The 25,982-nt window shown below is 40.9% G+C and overlaps 1 protein-coding gene across 3 annotated transcripts in view; it reads left to right on the forward strand.

Annotated features, from left to right (window-relative positions):
* The window catches only part of Gcnt1 (glucosaminyl (N-acetyl) transferase 1), a 40,411-nt gene extending 34,905 nt beyond the window's left edge, over positions 1–5,506 (forward strand). For all 3 annotated transcript variants that reach the window (XM_052188662.1, XM_052188670.1, XM_052188655.1), the window contains one exon: positions 280–5,506. In XM_052188662.1, coding sequence (XP_052044622.1) covers positions 424–1,710 — 1,287 coding nt within the window. In that variant the 5' untranslated portion in view covers positions 280–423 and the 3' untranslated portion in view covers positions 1,711–5,506. The remainder of the gene's footprint in view (positions 1–279) is intronic.
* The last annotated feature ends 20,476 nt before the right edge of the window (positions 5,507–25,982 follow it).

Here is a 25,982-nt window from a genome sequence, read left to right on the forward strand (position 1 = left end):
CGAGTAGGCTATTTTAGGACATCCTTGTATTAGGTTTGGTGCTTATTTTTACCCCCTATTTCTGGCTTTAATATGAGAACAATGGATCTTCTATGAAGTGATCTTTTATTTATTTATTTATTTTTTTAAAAAAAACAAACAAAAGCAAAAAACAAAAACCAAAATGCTGGCCTCTTAGCAAAGGGAGTAGTTTTGAGCCTAAGAAGACACTGTAATGATTGCATTTGCTAAACATGTTTTGTTGTTTTTTTTTTTTTCTTTTCTTTTTGTTTTTGTTAGCTCTGTCCTGTGCAGTGATATCTTGTCCCTCTGATAAACTGGCATCTCATCTGGCCACAGCAGGACACTGGAGGAAACATCATTGGCGTCCAAGGCCTAGAAGATTGCCCCACCACACCAGGAAGCCACTGACTGTTCTTTGAAATGCTGAGAAACTTGTTTCGGAGGAGACTTTTTTCTTATCCTACAAAATACTACTTTATGTTTCTTGTCCTCTCTCTAATTACCTTCTCTGTTTTAAGGATTCATCAGAAGCCTGAATTTGTTAGTGTCAGACATCTGGAGCTTACCGGAGATGATCCTAAGAGCAATATTAATTGCACCAAAGTTTTACAGGGTGACCCAGAAGAAATCCAGAAGGTGAAGCTTGAGATTTTAACAGTGCAATTCAAGAAGCGCCGGACGAGGACACCGCATGACTATATAAACATGACCCGTGATTGTGCCTCTTTCATCAGGACACGCAAATATATTGTGGAGCCCCTTACTAAAGAAGAGGTAGGCTTTCCAATTGCATATTCCATAGTGGTTCATCATAAGATTGAAATGCTTGACAGGCTCCTGAGAGCCATCTATATGCCTCAGAATTTCTACTGCATTCACGTGGACAAAAAAGCAGAGGAATCCTTTTTAGACGCGGTGCGGGGCATTGCATCCTGCTTTGATAATGTCTTCGTGGCCAGCCGGTTGGAGAGTGTTGTTTATGCATCCTGGAGTCGGGTTCAGGCTGACCTCAACTGCATGAAGGACCTGTACAGAATGAGTGCAAGCTGGAAGTACTTGATCAATCTTTGTGGTATGGATTTCCCTATTAAAACCAACTTGGAAATTGTCAGGAAGCTCAAGTCCTTCATAGGGGAGAACAACCTGGAAACTGAGAAGATGCCTTCCAACAAGGAAGAGAGATGGAAAAAAAGATACGTCATCATTGATGGGAAGCTGACAAACACTGGAGTAGGCAAAGCACAGCCTCCGCTCAAAACTCCTCTCTTTTCAGGCAGCGCCTACTTCGTGGTCAGTAGGGAATATGTAGGCTATGTGCTGGAAAATGAAAATATTCAAAAGTTCATGGAGTGGGCACAGGACACATATAGCCCAGATGAGTTCCTCTGGGCCACCATCCAAAGGATCCCCAAAGTCCCTGGCTCTCGCCCCTCAAGCCAGAAGTATGACTTGTCTGACATGAACGCTGTTGCTAGGTTTGTCAAGTGGCAGTACTTCGAAGGTGATGTTTCCAACGGCGCGCCTTATCCACCATGCAGTGGTACCCACGTGCGCTCCGTGTGCGTGTTTGGAGCTGGTGACTTGAGCTGGATGCTGCACAAACACCACTTTTTTGCCAATAAGTTTGACATGGATGTCGACCCCTTTGCCATCCAGTGTTTGGATGAACATCTGAGGCATAAAGCCTTGGAGACCTTAGAACACTAAGCGCTGTTGGCAGCCCTGGGGAAGACAAGGATGCACAAACTGTACCTTCATCTGCTTCCCCTCTCTCCTATGGGGTCCTCCTTGGGGTGATGACTTTGAAGTCTTCCTGTCGGGGAAGCTGCATGAATCCTACAGAATATAGTTACAAGAGAGGTTGATACATCAAGTGTTCTAGAGGAAATGTGAGGACCGAGTTAGGATGGCTGGAGGCTGGGAAGATTTTATGCACAGAGGGGACCCAGGTGATTGGAAAAAGAGACCAATGAAAAACATCAGCCTCGAGACCTAATCAAAGAACCCAGGTACTTAATCTAAGTGAGATTTGATTTATGCCAAAAGCCTCTTGAGAATTTTAAACATGCGATAATTTTCTTGACATGAATAAATTTGTAGCATCAACCAATCACAAAGATATGATTTATCTTGTATGTTTCTTTTTTTTTTTTTTTTGGAATAGACATTTGATTTTACTCTAAGTTATCCTTGTAAATAATTTCCTTCCTGTTGTGATTTTGGGTAGTGAGTCTCCACACATCATCTCAGGGAGCTTAAGATATGTTTGGCATAAATAACTCTGTCATAATTTTTGCTTATAACTATGCATACATGTTTTCAAAAGCAAGGGGAAAAAAGGACAGGGTCTATTTTTTTTTATTCGATATATTTTTATTTACATTTCAAATGGTTTCCCCTTTTCTGGCCCCCCACTCCTTTAAGGGTGTGTGGCCTGTGCCTGTGTCGCAGGGTGATTGTTTAAGTTCAAGTGATAGCGGCCAGGGCAAGATAACAAGAACTCGTCTCTTTAAAAAGGAGAAGGCAGTCAACTCAGTTTTACAGACCTATATTTTTTTCTTTATCTTGTTTTCCCAGACTGTGCATACCGTTGAGCTGCACACATGTCGCTGTCTTAGGACCCTATATCTGTATTTTGGGTCTTCAGTGTGACCCAGTCACCTGTCACTAATACCGAAAACCAGGGAGGGAGAAGTAAGGCGTCTGAGGGAAGAAGGGAATCTGCTAAGCCGTTGCTAAGCCCCCAGCACAAGTCTTAGCCACTGGCTCTGGCCCAAGAAATTAAGGCTTCTGCCTATTGGATCCAATGGTGTTTCGGGTGGTGGCCTTCTCTCCTTGAGTATTCATGTTATCTGCCCACTGGCTTTTCTTATCCTGCTAGTTGCTAGTTTCTTCCTCTCTTGTGGCCTTGATGAGAGGGAAAGAAGTGGAGAAGTACACCTGTGTCCACACAAAGTGTTTGAAAAGAGCTGTGGTATTACAGTGTGTTTTCACCAAACGGTATAGGCAACCGGTATAGGGTTTCTTCAGTTCTTTTTTTTTTTTCCTCTATTTTCTTTTCTTTTCTTTTTTTTGTATTTTTTAATTTATTTTCTATATTCTTTGTTTACATTCTAAAAGCTTTCCCCTTTCCCAGTCCCCCCCATATGTCCCATAAGTCCTCTTATCTCCATCCATTCTTCTATCTTTCCCCCTCCCTTTTCTCTGTCCTGGTACTCCCCTACAATGCTGGATCAAGCCTTTCCAGGATTATGGCCCTCTTCTTCCTTCTTCATGAGAATCATTTGATATGCTAATTGTATCTTCAGTATTCAGAGTTTCAAGGCTAATTAATATCCACTTATCAATGATTGCATTCCATGTGTATTCTTTTGTGATTGTGTTACCTCGCTTAGGATGATATTTTCCAGTTCCATCCATTTGCTTAAAAAATTCATGAATCCATTGTTTTTAATTGCTGAATAGTACTCCATTGTGTATATATACCACATTTTCTGTATCCATTCCTCCACTGAGGGATATCTGGGTTCTTTCCAGCTTCTGGCTATTATAAATAAGGCTGCTCTGAACATAGTGGAGCATGTGTCCTTACTGCATGCTGGGGAATCCTCTGGGTATATGCCCAGGAGAGGTATAGCAGGGTCCTCCGGAAGTGTCATGCTCAGTTTTCTTAGGAACCGCCAGACTGATTTCCAGAGTGGTTGTACCATCTTACAGCCCCACCAGCAGTGAAGGAGTGTTCCTCTTTCTCCACATCCTCGCCAACACCTGCAGTCTCCTGAGTTTTTAACCTTAGCCATTCTGATGTGTGAGATTCAGTTCTATCTCTCATCTCCAATGCGGGGGTGGGGGGTGATTGTTTGTTTGCTCTTAATATTATTTAGCTAAATATTATTTAGCTAAATCTCAACTGTTCACCCAGAATTCCAGTGAATGTGAAGACTTGCCATTTAAATAACAATCATTAACCATGTACCTTTATTTCTAAAACATACCCAACTCCAATAATTTACAAAAAATCATAATATCAGACAGTTTTAAGGCATTCAATTGAGAAAGTATGTTTTCTGCCTCAAAACTATAAACTATTTTTTTAATGACGACTCTCATTAGAAAAACTGAGGATCAGTAGACAAGCTGGGTTTGTGCTGAACCAATAGAAACGTGTTTGCCGTGGGCCACCAGCAGTGATGGAGATGCAGCAGATGCCCCGCACTGGCTTCTGATTTCTCTCTTTAGTTTGCACCCAGGATTTGTCCAATGGTTCTTTTTATAGAAAGGCTTTTATTTATGAGATGGGGCATCTTTTAAAACCAGCGGCACCTGGCGACATATCACTTGTGACTTAAACAGGTTTTTTTTTTTTCTTTTTCCATATTGAAAACAAAGGGTTAAAGCAGCAGTCTAGGGACCCAGCTAGCAGCAGCCCCACCCTGGCACCACCAGTGCTCAGCACATCCAGCCGGGTTCGCTTTATACTAGATGAACTCTTGAATTTTGCAAAACTGGAAATTAACTTATTTTAACTACAAGTACTTTTTAAAAAAAATCAACTATTTGATGTTTATTCATCTAAACGCTTTTATTGTAGTGGGGCTCTATTTCAGTTAAATGGCAAGTTTGAGGATTTTTTTTACTTCTTATTTTTATTTTTATTTTTTGCCCCACTATAGGAGTCAAACTAGGATTCCAGAATCCCAGAGCCTTGAGTCAATGCTGTGAAGCCCTCACACTTTGTGTTACCTCACCCTGTGACATTGCACTTGTGGGACTATGTCTGAGGCTGCAGTGTCCCAGTGCCTGACACAGGGCATGTACAGTGTCTGTTTACCGTGACTCAATGGATTTTATTTTTAGAGTTTTTCAATATGACTTAAAGCAAAAGAAATTCATACAGTGGGATAAATAACTCAGAGAACTACAAAGAGAACTTGGAAATGAAACCTTTAGACACTCCAGAAGAGTAGAATTCCAGTTCATTTGGAGAGATGCAGGCTTTGTTTACGTCGAGGTCATGTTTGTTAGTAAACACTAATTTTAATGCTGTCATTAAGGTCTTTTATAGAAAATTTTTAGTAATCACATTCACAAATAAAATGGGATTCTAGTTCTTAAGTCAATGAAGATTATATGTATCATTTGTTAGAAATAAGTTAATTTAATAAGATTATTTTATAGACAATTGCCAAGGTTGTTTCAAAGCCAAGGCTTAAAATACAAGACAAAACAAAACAAAACAAAAAAAAAAAACAGTTTCACCTTAAAACCTGGGAACATTATTATTTCTAAACATTTGTTTGTGTCCTTTATCTAGTAGAGTTCATTTAAGTGGCTTTATTTCCTCTTCCCATGATCCTGGTTGGTAGAGGCCGTGTAGGGTAGATGGAACTGGATATCTTCAGTTGCTTAAATAATCATTGTCATGAAGTATAAAATGCAAAACTATTTATGTTTTTGAATAAATCATTCATATCACCAATAAAATCCATCATTGAGAAACCAATGTTGTCTTTGCACAATTATTCCTTTCTCAGCTCCACCAATCACAATAAAGGTTTTTATATTTGTGAAGATAGATAGATAGATAGATAGATAGATAGATAGATATAGTTTTTATACTTGTGAGCAGTGATTAAAAAAGCAAGGTAGAGACATCTGAAATATTTTTAGCAAGGTAAAAATGTCTGAAAGGTAGATATGATAGAGAAAATTATATTACAAAGTAGGATAAAAGACTAGAAGTGATGGTGAACTCCAGAGGCAGGAGGATTACTATAAACTCATGACCAGCCTGGTTTCTATAGCTAACTCCAGACCAGTCAGGGTCATACAAAGGGACGCCATCAAAAAACAAAATAAAGCAGGTTGTACAAAGATAAAGGCTGTGAGTTGCCTTCTCAGACGCTAGACACACTTCAGATTGTGGACTGATGGACAGAACAGTTTTCCACAGATTAACTTCAAGGCTATAAAGTTCTGTGGCACCTTTGTCTGTCTGGCACATATGAGAGTCTTGATTTGATTTCCAGCACAAAATAATATCATTGACAAGTTTGCAAAATATTCAGCTTTTCAGAAAGCTCTGGAATACGTTTTGCTGCTAGCACCCAAGACTGTTCAACATATCAGACATGATGGTACCCAGACTAAGCTCTCAGTATTTGGGGAGGAGGGTCCCCTTTCCCCTTGGCTGCACCTCCTACATTCAGAACTCTACAAGTGACAGATTCTAGACATTTTTAGATGAAGCAGATTCTAGAAAGTAACAAAATGGATGGATCTTCAATATTCCTCAAAACCTGAAAACTTACAGATTTATAAAAGACTACTTTCTTTCCTTCCTTCCTTTCTTTTTTCTTTTCCCCCTCTTCCGTTTTTTTTTTTTTTTTGTTGTTGTTGTTGTTTTTGTTTTTTGTTTTTTTTTTTGATGCTGGGGTGCATATCAAGGCTTTCACCTGCTGGACAGGGTAAGATGTCACAGAGCTACTCCCCAGTTCTAGATAGATTAATCAATCAGATTGATTGATTAGTTGAATTGGGTATGATCTCATAATATTTACCAGACTGGCCTCAAACTCCTGATCCTCCTGCCCCAGGTCTCACATCTTGTAATTGCATATATGAGCCATCACTCGTGGTTTCGGATTTCTTTCTTTTAAGGTGTGAGTACATTCATGTGCGTGTGAACTACAGGATAACCTCAGGTGTCATTTTTAAGAACACTGGCCACCCTTCTTCCAGAAGGGTCTTGCTGACCTAGAACTTAACAAGCAGCTAGTTGGCCTATATGCCCCAGACACCTTGTCTCTCCTCCACAGTGGTGGGACTGCAAAAACCATTCCATCCTGCAGAGCATTTCAACACAGAGTATGGGGCTCAAGCTCAGATCCACATGCTTGGTGGGCAAGTACTCTACCAACTAACGACATCCCCAGCCTCAGCATTTCCCATTATCAAGCATATGCTAATCCAAGCCAGATTAGGTATCAGATAAGCAGTTTTGGTACCACTGAATAGTTTCAAAATATTCATTCTCAATATGTAAGAGATTATCTTGAGGAAAACTACTTACCATGTGACCTCCTAGAAGAAAACAGATAATGAACAGAAATAAGTACTTGGAGTTTCCCCTAGAGTGCACGTTTCTGAGTCATCCCCTCTAGCTCCATAACATTGTTGGCTGTCAAATCTGTATTTGAAGCTTGTATGTCATGGTTCGCCTTAGGGAATCTTACTCCCTGTATATCTTGCATGTTTACTCAAGGCGGAGGGGCCCTGTCGCCTTCTTGATACTACTCCAGGAAAAGTTTTAGATTCAGGCTGTGGAACTTAGCATCGTGATTTAGGGCCTGATGCTTTTGCAGCTATGCGATTTCTCAGTGGTAGAGATCAGGTGAAGCAATTTCCAGAAGTATCCAGAAGGGCACTGGATTTGCTGTTGAGGGGGGTGGGGTAGTGCTGGTCGGTGGTGTTGCTTTATGGAAGAGCCGTCCTCCATAAGTGCCTTGCTTCTGTAGGCCAGTGTTAATCTGTCCTCAAGATCCCAGAGTGCTTAGGTTGGTGGTGGGCTTGCATTTGGCTCCTTAAAATGTACAGACGTTGTGTTGGAGAAGTGACTCAGAGGTTAAGAGCCGTTACTGACCTTCAGAGGATGCAAGTGATTCCCAGCACCAACATCGGGTGACTCAGCTGTGAGGCTTAAAGAACCAGACCACCAGAGCCCCACTGAGGCTGAAAGACAAAGCTTTCTTCAGGGGAATGAACATCCAGGCTGTCTCTAAAAGATGGGAGAGCTGTCCCATGAAAAGGGAATTTAGTTGAGAAGGATAAAGTTAAGCCCTAGCAGACAAAAGGGACGTCTGCAAGCAAGCTGTCATGAGGAAGGCCCCTGGCTGCTGGGATAGCAGAAGCCTGTGGTCCAGCTGCTCTTGTGAGATAAGGCGGTCAGCAGACTTCTGGGAAATGCAGACTGCCCAGTTTGCATTTCCCTGAAGGGGTTGGTTCCCACATGGGGTCGTTGGTCTCTGCATCTTAGAATCCTCCTCCATCTTGAGGTAGCCTAACAACAACCCCCTGTAACTCCAGCAGCAAGGTACTGATGTCCTCGTCTGCCCTTTTTTCAACACCCCAGAGACATGGTGTTTGTGCATACAAACACGAATAAATGAAAATAAAAACATCTTTAGTATGCACACACATACGAATTTATTTATTTATTTTTGTATCAATTAAGAATTTGATGTCATGCAGGGGCTGGAGAGATGGCTCAGTGGTTAAGAGCACTGACTGCTCTTCCGAAGGTCCTGAGTTCAAATCCCAGCAACCACATGGTGGCTCACAACCATCCGTAATGAGATCTGACGCCCTCTTCTGGCGTATCTGAAGACAGCTATGGTGTATCTATATATAATAATACATAAATCTTTTTTAAAAAAGATTTTGATGTCATGCTACTTAACAATGAAAAAAAAAAGATGTTTGCCTTCAACAGAATGAGCAACCAGTCACTGTCTTCCAGTGTCCATGTGAACATCCCGCCACGAGGGTGACTTTGACAGGCAATGTTCGTACAGAAGGGCTTGTTTAACTAGAGAATTTCATGCAAGTCTCCGTGAAGGATTTCCCACCTTTAAGATTAGCTGAAAATAGAAATCAATGTCGTTCCAAGAAACCATTGGAAGAAATTCTGAACATAGACACCACTGGTTTAAATATTGCTAGATGGTTATAATTTATTTTTGTTGACATTAAGAAAATGTCCTGGCCCAGTTAGAATTCTCTTCCTTGACTTGATTTAAAAGAGATGTTTTCTCATTAGAGAATTTTTCCCCTGCCCTTCCACTCAAAGAAGAACACCCATTTTAATGTTTCTTGAAGCCCATTCAGTGAATAACAACTGGTGTTTATGGGGCATCAGCTTACTGCACACTCTACATACCTTGCAGGTAAGGTTACTTCCTTTCCTGGCATAATCACCTGTACTATTCTAGGCACAACTTGTGAAGGAGTTAGTTAGACAAACATGACTCAAAGAGCATCTGTTGTTCTCAAGCAAAAACATCTATTGTTTCAGCTCTCCTCCCAAAGCTGCTGCTTTGCTTTGAGTATAACATTTCTTGGGAGGAGGCATGTATGCTTGCTTCTTCCACAAAGCAATACCACTAACCACCTCTCTCCGTCCCTCCCTCCCTCTCTCTCTTTCCCTACCCATTCCTTTCTTTTAATAGCAAATGCACTAAGAAATCATTTAAGTAGAAACAAATAGTTCTCCTGAACTATTGTTTGAAGTTGTTGAAAATGATCCCTTAAAGGGTGTGTGGAGATCAGAGAGAAAACGAAGAAGCGTGGTAAATACCGAAGCATGATTCCTCTCTCTCTCTCTCTCTCTCTCTCTCTCTCTCTCTGTGTGTGTGTGTGTGTGTGTGTGTGTGTGTGTGTGTCTGTCTCTGTCTCTGTCTTTCTATCTCTGTCCATCTGTTTCTCTCTCTCCCTCTGTGTGTGTGTGTATGTGTGTGTGTGTGTGTGTGTGTGTGTGTGTTCCTTGTGTGCCTGCAAATGGAGCCCAGAGCTCAGGTATCTTCCTCTATCACCAGTTCCCTTGTTCTCTGAAAGAGTAGTTAGTGCTGGGCATGAGGCTCACTGGTTTTGTTAGACTTGCCAGCTAGCCCCAGGTATGTTCCTGTCTGCAGCCAGCACTACTGGGGTTCCTGCTTTTTAAGTGGATGCAAACTCAGGTTCTCTGTATGTGTGAGAATAAGCAGTACTTGACCTACCAAGCCCTGCCTAGCCCTGGAAGGGTGTCTTATAGGCAGCACGGGGAAGAGGGGAGTTTGGGAGCTATTGAGAGAATAGTTCCTCTTTTAAGACTTGATGAAAACATAGGAAGACTGAGAAGTAGGTGCCCCTACATAAAATACGTGAAAGTTTCAAGCACCCAGATCCAGGACAACCTGTGTTTATCTTACTTGCCAGTAATAACATTATGTCCAGGAAATGTGAGGGAACAGGGGATTTGTGTTAGGTTAAGCGCTATTGGGTTGGATTTTCTGTTTCCAAGTGACATAGCAAATTGCTGAATTTGCCAAGAATGTGAGAGGTGGTGGAACCTGCTGGAAACATCAGCATGGGGTTGGAGGCCAGAAGAGGTGAGTAGGCCCACAGAAAGACTTGATGTTGAAATAGAGAGATTTGTACCTTGCCTCCAGGCTGTTGAGGTATAATTGACGAACAAAAATTATATATGATTAAAGTATATATAGCAGGATGTTTTGATAGATGCTCACACTGCTAAGTGGTTACCACAGTCAAGTTAATGAGTGTATTCATCATACCTCACAGTTGCCTTTGTAAATGTGGTGGAAACACTGAAGATCTACTCTTAAGGACCACTGAGATGGCTCAGTCAATAAAGGCCCTGGCTGCCAAGCCTAGTGACCTGAGTTCAGTCACCAGGCCCCACATGATCAGAGAGAATCAACCTTCCCAAGTTATCCTCTGACCTCCAAACACTCAGTGACACAAACAATAAGTAATAAACTTTTTTAAAAGAGAAAAAATGTACTCTTAGTAAATTTGAAGCACTCCGTACAGTAGTAAGCAGAGTTACTCTGTACTTGTGACTTGTACCTTAGAGCCTAAGTCCCCTCTGTTTTTTGTTTGCTTTTTGTTTTGTTTCAGTTTCCAGCAATCAACTTTCTGTTGTTTCCATGAGGCTGTCTTCACATTGCACTTGCAAAAAGGCTGGGAAATTGTCTTGTGTCTGGTTTCTTTCCCTTTGAGTAGTGTCCTCTGGCTTATCCACAGTGCAGCAACAGCACACATTCCTTTTCTTCACACCCCCCTGAAGCCTCCCTACCCAGGGATGAAGAGTAGTATCGCCCTCACTACATTTTACTCATCCATTTGCCTGGCCATACTTATAACTCATGAAGTCCTAACTAACCAAATATAGCCACCCGCCACTTTGACAGTCCAATGAGAGAAAAGAATAATCATAAAGGAAGAGAAGAATGTATTCAGCATGGCCTGAGTGGGCATTGACAGGGACCAGGGTGTAACTGCCCACAGCCACAGCAAACTGGGTCCCTGAAAGAGAAACTGGAGATAGATGGGGGTCGGGGATGGCGAAGAGGTCAGGACAACCTGATGGCTGATGGAAGCCCAAAGTTTAATGGGGGGTATAGGCATGGGCAAGACCCTTCCCCAAATTCCAGGAGGTGTTCTGGGGAACTGGTCTGGCTGTTCGTTGGGCTTTGGCTCCACTGCTCAGGTCACCTGCTTAATTCTAGACCTGAAGGAACAATGAACTTCACCTTCACTCTGAGCGCTCCACCCTAGGTGGAACAGGATCTTGGCTAGCACAGGTATCCCCGCTCTACAAAGGCTGGGAGAGGAAGTTCACCTTGTTCAATGTTGAGTTCCTACCAGGTGGCATGACACCCCAATATGGTGCTGTACACCAGAGTCCTAAGTCCCATCGTCCATAGACTAATAAAGCTTCAGGATTTCACAGTGGAGGTAAGAGCAGTGAGACGGACATTTCCTCGGCAAAGTAATCTTGGTTGAACAATGTTCTGGTAGGTCACATGATCTCAGGTGCTATTCTGGAGATCGGTCTAGCATAAGAAAAGTCACCTTTTCTTAAATAGGACAATTCAGTTCCGATCCTGAGAGGATTGCTTCTGGCTGGGGGACACAATCTGTTTCTGCCATCAAGTGCAGGCCTGCCTGCGGAATAGTGATTGCTGGGATTTGGGAAAGACTCGGGGATACATCAGACCAGAAGAAAACCCTAAGATAGGGACAATGGCTGGGTGCTCCTTTAAGGGAAGCAAAGGACTCTTTCAAAGGCCCTCACTCATTTCACAACAGATCTCAGCTGCTGTGACTATGACTGCAGTAGCTGAGAGCCCAGGGACTTCACCAGAATGTTCTTCAGTCTCTTTGATGGCTACCCACAAATTGGGATTTTTCAGTTTTTGGGAATCCTATAATGCTGCTCTCTATATAAATGGTGTGTCAACTTGGACTCTCACTAAGCACATAGAAGAGCTAGCTCGCCTTCACCCAGGATGTTACCAACAGTTATCATTTGGCTGCTGTTTGCTATTTTCCGCATGGTGGGAGGTAGTCACGTGTGATTTGAACTTCCTTGACAATTTGTGAAATCAAGCACCCTTTCATGTATCTGTTGGTTATTAGTATGCCTGCTTAAGGCCTTCCCATTGTTATTATTTCTTCCTTTTACTAAATGGAGCTGAGCAAAGGTAAGCTAACAGACAAGGAGCCATGCATTTGTTCTTGACTGTGAGACTGTGACTTCCTACTTGATGCCTCTGCAAGCGTGACATGGCCCTGGAACTGGAAGCCACACAAGCCTCCTCCCCTCCTTCTTTATTTTGCTCTTTGTAAGAGTGAGCACAGTAACAGAAACAAAACTAGAAGAATAATAGTCAGGCATGTTGGACTGTAGTTTTCTTTTCTTATAGTTTCTTTGTTTGCTTTTTTAAAACAGTGCTGGGGTTTAGGCCAAGGGTCTTATGCATGCCAGGTAAGCACCTTGTTAACTAAGCTGTATCCCAGCTCTGTCTAATTAAAATAAATAAATAAAGATTGATATATGTGTGTATGTATGTATATGTATATGTATATGTGTTCTAGTTTCTTGACATGGTATCTCTTATGTAGTCTTGACAGTTTAAAACTCATTACGTAGTCTAGGCTAGCCTGCCCTGCCTCCTGCATGCTGGGAATAAAGGCACAGGCACCATTGTCCACAGAGCCTCAAGACTTTTGATGATCGATTCATTCTCTTTACTCAAATGATCTATTCAGATTTCCAGTTTCTTCATTACACAATTTTTAATAGGCAGTATGTTTTTGAACTTTGTTCATTTCTTCTAGATTATCCAGTTTGTTGGTGTGTAACTAATCATGCTAGTCTTCTATTTACTTTTGAGTTTCTGTGGTAGTAGTAAATAGAAAAATGTTAAATATCCTCTTTTGCCAGGGTTGCCAGGACTTAAGATAATGAGGCAGGAAAATTTCACGATCAAGCCCAGCCTAGAGTGAGTTCTAGGCCAGCCTCAGTTACATAGAGCCTATATCAGAAAACTCAAATAAATAAGCAAATAAAATGTACTCTTCCCTCTGAAGATTTAAGCATCTCAGTCTGTGGAAGGAACTTGCAGACAGTCACCAAAACACACAAAGTTGCCTTAATGACTACAAAGCCTAGAGGGGGAGAAATGGATGAAGTGTGAGCCTATCTTACTAAAGGCTCAGGGCTTGGGCTTCTAGACAAAGGGACAAGCAGTGAATGCTGTCATGTTCTGCAGATAAAGTCTCCTAGGTCGCAGGCCTCGGTGGTCATCTGTCTGGCCAGAGGTTAGACCTCTACTTTCTTGGGAGGTGACACGAGACAACGAAGCCTGTGACTGTCATTGTAGAGACTGTAAAATCTCTCTTACAAAGAACAGCTTTTGGTAGAGCCTCTCCTGTGTCTGCAGAAACCTGCACTTCCTCTCAATATGAAATATGAGCCAGCTCTGCATGCCAAAGAAACAGGTTCTGGGTAAAATAATTAACTCTCTCCCACAGATAAACTTTCCTCCTTCAGGGATCTTATGTTTATTTTTTTCTTCTTAAGATTTACTTAAAATCTTTTTATATCACCAATTACAGAGAGTGATCAGCTTTACCAAGGAGAAAATAAAAAGTAAACAATACACAAAGGAATGTCCTCACACCCCTGAAAACCATTCTTCAAAAGTAATTGGATTAGAATTCTGGTGTTCTCTTGCATACCCTTTCCCTGGACACAGAGACATAGCAAAATATGCAACAATTTTATTTTGACTTTTTATGCATTTGTACATTTTTGATGTTAAGGAGATTACCTTTTTCCATTTTCTATTTTCATTTTATTACTTTAATCTCTCACTCTCCTAGTGTATATTTAATTTATATAGAGAGATACTATTGTATATTATTGAATAAACAAAGCAAGTGGTTTGATCTGGTTTCAGAAGACTGACTTTCTATTTCTGGTTTATTTACTTCTGTGAAGAAATCTTGTTTGTTTGATATTTTTGAGACTGGAGGTCCTTATGTATCCCTGGACAGTCTAGGGTTTTAGGTTAGGCTAGCTTCAAAATTGTGACCCTCCTGCCTCTGCTTCCTGAAATATGAATTATAAGTTAGCACCATTGTGCCTAGCTTGGTTGCCTGCAGTAAGAAATTTTAGTGATTTGTTTAATTCTTTGTCTTTAAATATTTCATTGTATTCTTTTAAACAAGACCAGTTTAGTTCCTTGTAATACCCCAGTAGCATAAGTACATACAAAGAAAACCTTCCATTCCATTGCCAGAGCCCACCTCTGTGTACAACCAACATTAATACTTTTACTGGTATCATTTACATTGCTCTCTAAATTTATAAGAAATACAGAAGCATTTATATATTTATTATTTCTCTAAGAATGGGGTACTGGCACACACATTCTTTTAAAAATCACATTTAAAAAAAATCAGTGTTTCCCAACCTTTGTTTTAGAAAGTATCTATATTTTGCCAATGTTATAAATATTCCCTGATAGGAGAAGAACCATAAAGGAGCTCAGAGATGACCCAGGGTAGGGCCCACATGCCTGGAATTCTTCAATTTACAGTGTTGGAAGACGAGAACCCAGGGAGGAGATGGATCTCAGCTTTGGTCAGAGATGTTTCTTTTGGCAGTGGGTAGAGGGAAATGAGGTTCATAACTAGTCCAAGTGCCATGTATTAGTAGCTGTGGTTGCTCATCTGTGGGTGAATCATCTATATCAACCTCCAAGGCTCAGGGAACATCACAGAAGAGCAGAAGGGAAAAATGGAAAATCTGGAGGATGGATGAGAGATCTGTGAAGTGACAGCTTCCAGACATAACATGGCTGTTTTATACACCAACTCATAGCAGCCATGGTAACCCCTCAGTAGGACCTACACAAGATCCATCCAGTCAAAATTCCAGCATGGATGGGCAAGGAACCTCCAAGGCCCTGTCCTTAGCAGAGGCACCTTTGTTTCTTGATGGTTATTAAGGGAAGGAGAGTCATTCTCCTTTGGGTATGTGGCCACTGGTAGGTTATCCATGTCCTGAGGGATGGTGCCACACCCATAGGCAAAATCTACCACACCATACCTGCTCCTTAAATATAGAGGATTATTTCCAACAATACTGATTCCTAAGAGTGGCAGTTGGCTTGGCTTTGTTTTCTACTTTAGTATTTTTAGACTAGGCCTCGCTCAAAATTTGAGAACATGACAGACATTGCTTTGTCAGAACATTATGTGAACAGCCCCCATCTACTTCCAGATGGAGTCTTTGCTCTCCCTCACCTCTAGAGTCCTGCTTCACTATGCAGAGTTCTCGGGGCAGTCTAGTTTTGAAACTTCACAGTAACACAATGGTGTGTTAAACTCTAACAATTAGAACATTCTAATTGCTTTCTAGCCTCAGACTAGGTATTCCTCCTGCAAACCAGTTCCCTAGAAACCACGTGGTCAGTCTCACTGTAGCAGCATTTTCATCTCCAGGGCCAATTGTGTTTATTAGTCACTCTTCTTGTTGTTGAAGCCAAGAACCTAGGGAGAAGCATATTGAAAGAATAGGTGCGTATTGGCTTACACTTTGAGTCCATCACAGTGGTAGCCTAGCTGTATGTGAGGCAGTAGATTTGATATCTGCTTCCTCACAACTCAGCATGCCAGGAAGTCCAAATCTTATCTCTTTTTACTTTCTTAGCCTAGTTTAAGATTTCAAAATTTTGTTTATCTAAAACAACAATAAAAAAAAAAACAACTTAGTTTGGTTCAGAAGTTAAGAGCACTGGATATTCTTCCAGAGGACCCAGATTTAATTCCCAACACACATGTAGTGGCTCACAAACTCCAGTAACTCCTGTTCCAGGGTACTGACACTCTCTTCAGGCCTCCCAGGTACTAGGAATATGCATGACACAGAGGCATACATATAGGTAAAACACCTGTACACATAAGATAATCTAATTAGAAAATAAACATTAAAACATAAAACCTCTTTATTTCATCTTTTCTATTTTTTTTCTAAATTTCACTGATTTTATTCTGATCTTTATTTTTTATCTGCTAATTTTGGACTTAATTTGTTTATTTTTTATTTCATTAAGTTATAAACTTAGATTGCTGTTTAGACCTTTACATTTTATTGTTTCCTACAAATATAGAAAGTTTAATTTGTAAAATATAAAAATTGGGATTGAAATATGGGACACATACACAGACCAAGATACTTTTTTAAAAAGTTCACTTGTTTTTTTTCCTTTTTTATTTCTTTGCTCCTTTCCTTCCTCCCTCCCTCCCTCCCTCCCTCCCTCCCTCCCTCCCTCCCTCTCTCTCTCTCTCTCTTTCTTTCTTTCTTTCTTTCTTTCTTTCTTTTCTTTCAATTTTTTAATTACACATAAATATGTGCATACCAGTAAAGAGACCAAAGAAAGTGTGAGATTTCCTATGATCTGCCTGGTGTCGTTATTGAAAATTGAACCCAGGTCTTCTGGAAGAGCAGCCAGTGTTCTTAACCACTGAGCCATATTTCTAGACCCCAGTGTGGCAGATTTCTATTGCTATGATAAAAAAGCAATTTGGAGAAAGAAAAGTGTATTTATTTCTGCTTATAGTACATTTTGGGCAGAAGTCAGGGTGGGAACCCAAGTCGGGAAGCAGAGGCCATTGAGGAACGCAGCCTTCTGTCTTCCTCCTTATGTTTTGCTCAGTTTCCTTTCTTATACAACCCAGAGCCACCTGTTCAAGGGCGGAGCCTTCCACATCGATTCAGGCCTTCCCACATCAGTTGTTAACCAAGAAAATGCCCTACAAATTGCCCAATGGTGCAATCAATTGAGGTCCCTCTTTCCAGATAATTCTAGCTTGTCTCAAGTTGACAATAAGCCAACCAAGACAATTGGCCATTTCTTCATCATCCCCAAGATCTTGTATTAATAATAATATTGCAACATAAAACATAAATAGCATCAAAAGTCTCACAGTCTTCAAAAATTCACTCTCAATAAGGTATTTTAAGTCTCTCTAAAAATCCAAAGTCTCTGAACTGTGAGCCCAAGAGGGAAGAACCAGGGCACAGTCATAATTTGAACAAAGCCATCCCAGACTCCAGCAATATAAATAAAACCCTGCCGCTCTGTGCCTCACATCTGGACTTCTCTAATGATCTACTGGGCATGGAAGGGCATGACTAGTTCTATCTCTTGGGTCCTGCCATTCATAGTCCACAGCTTGTCCAGTCGGCTCCCTATATCTGCATGAACCTACTGGACAAGCTCTATCTTGGTTATCATACAGTCCAGGCATCTCAAAAATTCTGGTGTCTCCACTGCAACTTGGCTGTACCCTTACCAACGACCCTTTTAAGCCTTTCTTCAGGGACTCCAGCCCTGCCACACAGTGCCAAGCCTCAGCTGCTCTCCATGACCCCTTCATACTTTCTTGCGACTCTTACACATTACTAAGTTTAGCTGAGTATGAGATGAGAGTATTTAGCTGAGTATGAGATGAGAGTATTTAGCTGAGTATGAGATGAGAGTATTTAGCTGAGTCTGAGTATGAGATGTACCATTGATCTTCTCTGGACCCCAGCATCTGGGCCAACCTAGAAAAAAATACTAAAATATTTCAACTCTGTGATGCTGGTCTCTGCTTAATCATTAATCTCTCAGCTCCCACTGACCAGCATCAGCTATCCCAGCAAAGCAAAGATTTTACATTAGAGGTTCTGCTCTCTTATTAATCACAGCTGATTCTTCATCACTGGCTGACCAGTGATATCAAAACATATCACATGAATGTCCCTGTTAGAGTTTTTGCTTCCCTCTTACATGTCACAAGCCAGGCATCTTCTGCATTGCTCTCAATATTCTTGTCTTCTGAGCTCCCCCAAACAGCTTAGTAAGCTCTGAGCACCCAATGGCTTTTCCAGACCAAAGTTCTAAACGCCTTCACCATCTTTCCTATAGTCAGGTCAGTCACATCAATTTCTTGTGTTCCTTACCCAAAGGTATTTGCAGCCACTCTTCCTCTTAAGGGATCTTTGTGGGCAAAGCTTGTAGGTGGCTAGAAGTTAGTGTCTGTCCAATAAAGCTTGTTTCAATTATGATGGACTGACCTGTGCATATTGTCTTTAACAGATTGCATAAGCTATAGTTCACAAACTTCTTTTCCACTCTTCCCAGGCTACTGAAGACATCTATCAGCCCCAAAACACCCTGGCACTCATGCTCTGTCCCACAGAATGCTTCTTTTATATTCTCATGTCATCAAGTCCTGATGTCTTATCATCCCTCACCTGGGCCACTGCCAATTCCCAAGTGTCCTGTTTGTGCTGGCTTCCTGAAAATATCATCAAAACAACCTGATCCCAGACAAAGCCAAGTCTGTTGCACATTGCATTTGTAGAGGTGGTGTGTTCAAAATTTTGGTATCATTCCAGTGGGACAAAGGCCCAGTTGAATGTCTCATGTGGTTTTGAACCCTAGTGGAGGGAGACAGGGCCACTGTCAATGTGGAATCTTGGATAACGGTTATGATTGAATGGTTAGGATCGGAGAACATAGCAAGGCAAGAAGTATAAAGTGAAGAGATTTACTCATTTATTTAGAGGCAAGGTCTCACTATTTAGCCCAGGCTCATCTGTAGCTCAGTATGTAGACTGAGTTTGTCTTGAACTCAAAGATCTTCCTGCCTTTGCCTCCTCTATGCTGGGATTAAAGGTATGTACCACCATGCCTGGCTAAGCAAAGGGTTTAAATTGTCTCTTGATATCAACTATCATCTGATATTTATAGGTCTTAGAAGATGTTCCTGAAGTGAAAAATGAAGTTATATTCAGGTTGAGCTTCCCATGCAAACATTTTGAGAAGCAGTGCAGGATGCTGACAAAGACAGCAAGCTGTGGGTGCAGATGAGTTGACATCTCAGTTCTACTTGCCCACTGTTCAGCTCAAACAAGAGAGGCAGAAGTGGCAGCAGTAAATATTTACTCCATCATATATATTCTAAGCACTTTTTAGGTATTAACGCATTTAATCCTTACCAGGGACCCATACTGTCAGCTTTGTCTACTACCTTCCACAAATAGAACTGAAGCAGATTGCCACACTGACTCCAGTAGAATCTGCGTGACAAGTTCCACAGACTGAGGCATTAGACTTCAAAAGAAGGTCTCCTAGAACTGGTTATGGAACTCTTGGCAGGAGAAAACAATTGAGCCGTAGTTCTCGTGACAATTTTTCTTTTTTGTTCTCTTTCATTCCTTTTCTTACTTACAGGTTCCTGGCAGCCTAGACAAAGATCTTAAGCAAGAATAATGGGTACGAAACCACCCCTTGAGACCGGTAACTAACATGACCTTATCTCCAGGGAAACCAATGCTTTACTTTTCAAATCACTTACAAAATTATTATGATAGATAAAAACTTTCCCAACAATAAAATTTCATATGGCTACACATGTGTCATTGGAGGTGGGTTTTGGTATATGGTAAAGAAAGCCTTAATTAGAAAGAATTAAAGTAGTTTAAATTTATGCTTTAAAGATTTATAAAAACTCAGGTATTAGATTTTAAGCAATAACTAATCATTGGGGCTGGAAAGTTAGATCAGCAGTTAAGAGCACTGACCATAAAGATTTATTAACCTATTCCTGGGAATATGTCACTAGCTTTGAATGATCACCCTATTGAATACATTCTTTTAGAATTGTTATACTCCTTCCTGATGATGATGTTACCTGTTTTGTTTGTGAGTCACTGAACATGTAGTTCAGAGTTGTAATGCTTAGATGATTTTTGTATTTTACTCTGCCAAGTGATTCTTGTTGGTATTCACAATTGTTTCACTAGATATGGTTTCTAGGAGATGTGTCATGTTTGGTTTAATGTATAAAATCCCCTGCTTGAGAGCTGCAAAATACACTCAGATTCAGACTGCCTCTGTGTTTCTTTTTGTCACCTCCGAATCCTTACCCACCTGGACGAGAACCCTCATCCCAGAGACCCCCATACCTGACTGGGGTGGTCCGTGGCAGCAGATCAGAGAGGTTGAGTCACTTATCTGAGAAGTACAACATTTCTCTACTATCAGAGTGAACTCTTAAAAGCAGAATTTGCATAAACTATTTCAAACACTCCCTGGTGTTTAAAGATACAGTCATGCAATCATGCAATGCTTCCCCAGAAGCCATGGGTTTTAAATGAGAATCTCAGTTTCCAGCATAGGATACCCTCCTGAGAGATACCGGTCAGGGAGCTAACCAATGCCTCCCAAACAACACAGGCTATTGGTTGCCCACCATAACCAGATGGTAAGACTTTATTGCTTCAGACCCAAATACTTGGGTTGCTAGACATAGAAGTCAAGCTGAAACTAACCTGGAAACATCCTCTGCTGGCTAGCTTTCACAGTGCTGGAAGGTGCTTTGCAGACCACTGAGGGAGAAAAGGCATTAGAGGATTTATCCAGCAGCAGAGCATACTACAATAGTGATCTGCCAGGCAAGATGTGCCCAATGGTGAAACAGTGGTTTGACCATTAAAAAGGTAACAGACTACTCTCTGATTGACTTTGAGGACTATCCACAAGAAAGAATGTGTGCCTGGCATTGTACTTGGTCATAAGTATGTGACTTGGAAGGTCAAAGATCAAGGAGAGAACTTACTACTGTTGTTTTGGTACCTATACATGTAAAACCTCCTCCCTAAATATTGATCTTCATATTCATAGATTAGTGCTGCTCTTAGCCTTGGTTAGAGAAGTTTCTTTTTGCAGGGAACAGCTGTAGATACAGAGATTCAAAGCTGGTCAAAGTGTTGAAAACTAGTGACTGTTGGATGCTCAGACTTAAAGGAATCTATTTCAATCCCTGCAAAGTCCCGGGAACATTACAGAAGAGGCAGAAAGATGACTGTAAGAACTAAAGTCTGGGGAGGATTGCCGAGAAATGCTCGCTGTCTTCTGGACATGGTAAGGGGTTTACAGCCACTAACTTGTAGCTGTGGTTACTGCCAGTCATCATTTGAGCATGGATGGGGGAGGGGTCATGATGTTCTACCCCAGGTGAGAAGCTATTGACAAGTTATGGTTGCTGGGGCCTATGGGGAAGGAAAGCACTTGTGAGTCAAAAAATATTGTCTCTGTTTAAAGGAGGTCTTATTAGTCAGCTTTCAGGTGCTTTGACAAAGTATAGGAAAGAATCAGGTGCATGGTTTAATGTGGCTCACAGTCCATGGCCATTTGATTTCATTGCCCTCGTGGTGGCTGCAAAGAGGAAAGGGGCTCAGGGTCTTAGTGTCTCTTTCCAATTACAGCACAACCACCTAACTTCCTTCCTAGGCCCTACTTGTGGCTGATGATGGTTTTACACATCTTTCTGGACATCAAAAATCCCAAACACAGCAACATTCAAATGCTATTTTGAGTTTTGCTCGTTCATTTAAAAAAAAAAGAAAACTATTTATTTGTTTGTTTGTTTATTATGCATGTGTATATATAAGTGCACACCACAGCATGCATGCTAAAGTGAAATTTGATTTTCAAGCTCAGGTTACAAGGCTTAATGGAAAGCATCATAACCCACTGACCCATCTCACCACCTTGCTCATCTGTTTTTGAAACAGGACATTACTACAGAGCCCAGGCTAGCCTCAAAGTCACTAATCTCCTACCTCTGTCTCCTAAATGCTGGGATTACAGGTATGTTCCACAAAACTCTACTATCAATGTTCCGCACTTGAGTGTAATGTTTGTTACATGTAGTGAGTCCTCATTGACTTATCACTGCTAGCAAAATCCTGAGCTTGCATTACAATTCACTTCTGGTATTGTCCTGTTAGTAGATTTAATCATATACAATGACACATATTCACTGGTCTATTTTATTAAAGAAAATATTTAGATTGATCTAACTTATGACTGTTTTCACCATGTATATGTATGTATCTTATGTGTACTTGGTGTCCTCAGAGGTCAGAAGATGGTATCTGATATCCTAGAACTGAAGTTAAGGAATGGTGTGAGCTACCATATGTGTGCTGGGGACTGAACCTGGGTCCCCTGTAAGCAGTGCTCTTAACTGCTGAGCCATCTCTTAGCCTCATATACCTACCAGTTTAATATCAGGCAAAATGCAGATGCTTGATTTATGATGCTACATTCTAATAAACCTATGGTGAGTTAATATATATCATAAATCAAAATATATTTAATATACCTTATCTACTAAACACTCTCACAATATACTGTAGAGCACCAGTTATTTACCCTTGAGACAATGTTGATAAGAACCTCCTGCATGGCCTAGAAGGGACAGCATTTCCCACCCCTGAAGCAGAGTAAGGAGGGCATGGGCCTCCAGGAGCACTGATGGTTGCTGTGGGTATGGGTGTGGGTGTGGGAGTGACTTGTTTGTATAATAATGCACATACTTTACTAGATGTTCATCCTCGGGAAATATTCTCCTTGCCATTGCTATAGGCAGGGTGGGGGGATGTCCTCTTTACCAGGGTTAATGACTCTCGATAATTAGAGACCTGCTTGAGTCTGGGAGGCAAGGGTGTGTCTAATGTCCTTAGAAAAATGGTAAATGCTAAGACCTTTAGGACAGTCCTTCAGGCTGTGAGAAAGAACTCTGAAAACATGAGTTTAAGAATGTAAGCTTTCTCAACTGTGCAAAATATAAGAACACAATATGAATTATATGAGATGCTTCATGGACCAAAAAGAACAAAGGCAGCTGCACCAAGAACCAGCTTGTCAGAACAATACAAAGGCAGGCAGCCAGATTCCTGAGTTCAAGGTCAGTTTAAGACAGAGCTAGTTTAGGTCCTGGTGTGGCAGGAATAGTGACCTCAGAATTGGATCCCACACAGTTAGCTTATTGTCTGTGCTCAGAAAGACAGGAAGATCTCTGATCATTTGCTGTGTTTAAAAAAGTATACTTGCTGTCTTTTTCTAAGAATCAAGCGGCTAAGGTCAAAAATTGCTGATAATCATAAGGGAACCTGAAGTGGATATTTGAATTGATATGTAAATATAAGACTGGAGCTAAGCAGTGGGAGCGCATGCCTTTAATCCCAGCACTTGAGAAGCAGAGGCAGGCAGATTTCTGAGTTCGAGGCTAGCCTGGTCTACAGAATGAGTTCCAGGACAGCCAGGACTACACAGAGAAACCCTGTCTTGAAAAAACAAAAACAGAAACAAAAACAAAAAACAAAACCAACCAAACAAACAAAAAACAAGTAAAAGACTGGGCTTTGGTCTTTGAAAGCTGGCCTATCATGATGAGATCTCTGGAGAGTGAACACAACTCCTTAGAATTTTTTATAGTGGCTACCCAGAGAGAACTGCTTGGAGAGTGGACACTGCTCTTTTAGAATTTTTCCTAGAAATTCCAAGAATTTTTTTATAGCAGCTTTTCTAACTTTGGTCAGAAAACCCATGAGCTATCCAGAGAGCTTTTTCAAGTTTTTCTAGCCTGAGAGAGCTGTCTCGAGCAGACTACCAGTCAAAAGCTGCCTACAGAAAGTTGTCTAGGGAGCTATCTCCAGCAGACTACAAGGCTGTCAGCTTGCACCTGATCATTTGACTTTAAGTCATTCTTTTTGCTCTTTTGGCAGCTTCTAAACACATCTTCCTCAGGACCCCTGGCCAAGCCAAGGCTGGTTCTTGGCAAGGTAAGTTCTACAGTCTTCTCTGTAGTGAAAATTTTGGTTTCCTTAAAAAAAAAAAAAGCCCACTTATGTGAATATGTTTTTGTTTAATTCGAGGCATAGAATATGTTGCTGCTTCAGTGGTCCAGCTGACTATGATTTGTCTCTGCTCTGGGAGGGGCATGATTCTGGGGATACTTTAGAAGGTATAAAAAATCCAGAGAGAGGCTGTTGCTACTCTCCTTGCTGTTGGTTCCTGCTGTTGACTTTGATAATTTGCTGCTTTTGCTGTTTTGCTGGATTGCTGGTTGGAGATATCCTGACAATGAAGACTGGACTTGCCCCTAGGCACTCAACTCCCCTAATCATCAGGAAGTAGTCTAAAGAGATCTATGTTCCCTTTCCCCTCTAACCTTCTTTGTTGCCTACCTAGTGTTGGGGGGTTGGAAGGGATTAAGGTAGAGAAGGGTGGTAGATATAGTAACCCAATAAAGTAGCCAAGAAATATGATAACAGTACTCAGATTTTTTTTTAAAGTGGTAAACTAGCCATGACTCATGGTGCCTCTGCAGCTCACCTGTCAAGTGGCAGGGACATGGAAATATTCCCAGTAAGGAGTTTTCCCTGCCTGTCACACTAGCTTATTTGTTCTCTAATCCAGGACATGCTGCTTTAAAAAATCAAGTTTGGGCATGTACACATACAGATCCTCTATTCTCATTTCCCATCCCTATATCCTCTTTTGAAGCTCATACAAACTGGAGTCCAGCATTGTAGGAAGCAGGTGTCCGGTGACCGTGACCTTAGCAATGATTTTCTCAGTGATATTTCTACATACAACTTGGGAAAAGTACAACAGGAACTCACAAAGGTCACTGTCATCTTCTTTCTCTTCTAGTGAACAAAATGAACATACCCTCAGGGACCCACATTTTGTTTCTTGCTCTCAAGTTAACAGTTACATGCTTAAACAGCCAGATTGCTAAAGAATAAATCTCAACTATTTGTGAACAGAAAATAAAAATGCCAAGATACTCTAATTCAGATGCAGCATTGATTATCCAGCGAGGTTTTGTTCCATCTGGAAAATTATAAGAAGGTTAATTTAACTAAGCATTACAAGGCTATTAGAAATTCTGTATGTTTTTCTTATCTGTTACAATTTCTTTTCTTTTCTTTCTTCCTTCCTTTCTTTCTTTCTTTCTTTCTTTCTTTCTTTTTTTTTTTTTGTTTTTTTTTTTCGAGACAGGGTTTTTCTGTATAGCTTTGGCTGTCCTGGACCTCACTCTGTAGACCAGGCTGGCCTTGAACTCAGAAATCCACCTGCCTCAGCCTCCCAGAGTGCTGGGATTACAGGCGTGTGCTACCACTACCTGGCTTATAATTTCTATTTGGAAAAAATTAAACTGAGATTTTTTCTCTGATAAGCATAATTACTCAAGATTAAGCAAATCAATTTGCTTTATTAATGGGCAGGTGTTTGGTGAGCACTTACTGTTCATCTTGCTCCATGTTGGGCCTGGAAACACAAAAATGAATGTGGCATAGTCCTACCCTAATGAACAAAATCAGCCATTGATTTAAAAATTTTTACTTCATGCAATCTCTTATTAAATGTCTTTACAGAGTAGCATCTAGCTACCAGATGTTAATGTAATATTTTACTATGCATTTTATGCTAAAATACAGACACAGCTTGGCAAAAGTGTAAAATTCACATCTGATAAAGGATTGTCATGCAAAATGAACAGCAAATACTTAAGATGTGATGATAGGAAAATTAAGAACCTAAACTTTTAAAATTAGCAAAAGACCCAAAATGATATTTCAAGATATATTTATGTAACATTATATAACTGGTAAATAATCATAGGAAATATGTTTAAACATAAACAACAGTAAAATTCCAAGGCAAACCTATTAGAAAGTCCAGAGTCCAGGACCCAGGCAATATCAAATGTTAGTGAAGAGACAGCACCAGCAGGACCCTTCCTTCATTTGCTGCCAGTAGAAATTCAAAATGGTAAGCCAAACGTGGTCGGACAGTGCCACATAGCAATCATGTCCCTGGTGTTTGCCGGAATCAGCTAAAAGTGATTGGGAGATGGTTCAATCAGAACAGTGCTTGTCATGCAAACATGAAGGCCTGAGTTCAAGCCATAGAATCCATGGTAACGCTGGGTTTGGTAGGACATGATTGTATTCCCATTGACTGGGAGTTCCAGGTCCCCACTTGGCAGCCATG

Source organism: Apodemus sylvaticus, chromosome 1 (genome assembly GCF_947179515.1).
Source record: "Apodemus sylvaticus chromosome 1, mApoSyl1.1, whole genome shotgun sequence".
Classification (NCBI taxonomy): domain Eukaryota; kingdom Metazoa; phylum Chordata; class Mammalia; order Rodentia; family Muridae; genus Apodemus; species Apodemus sylvaticus.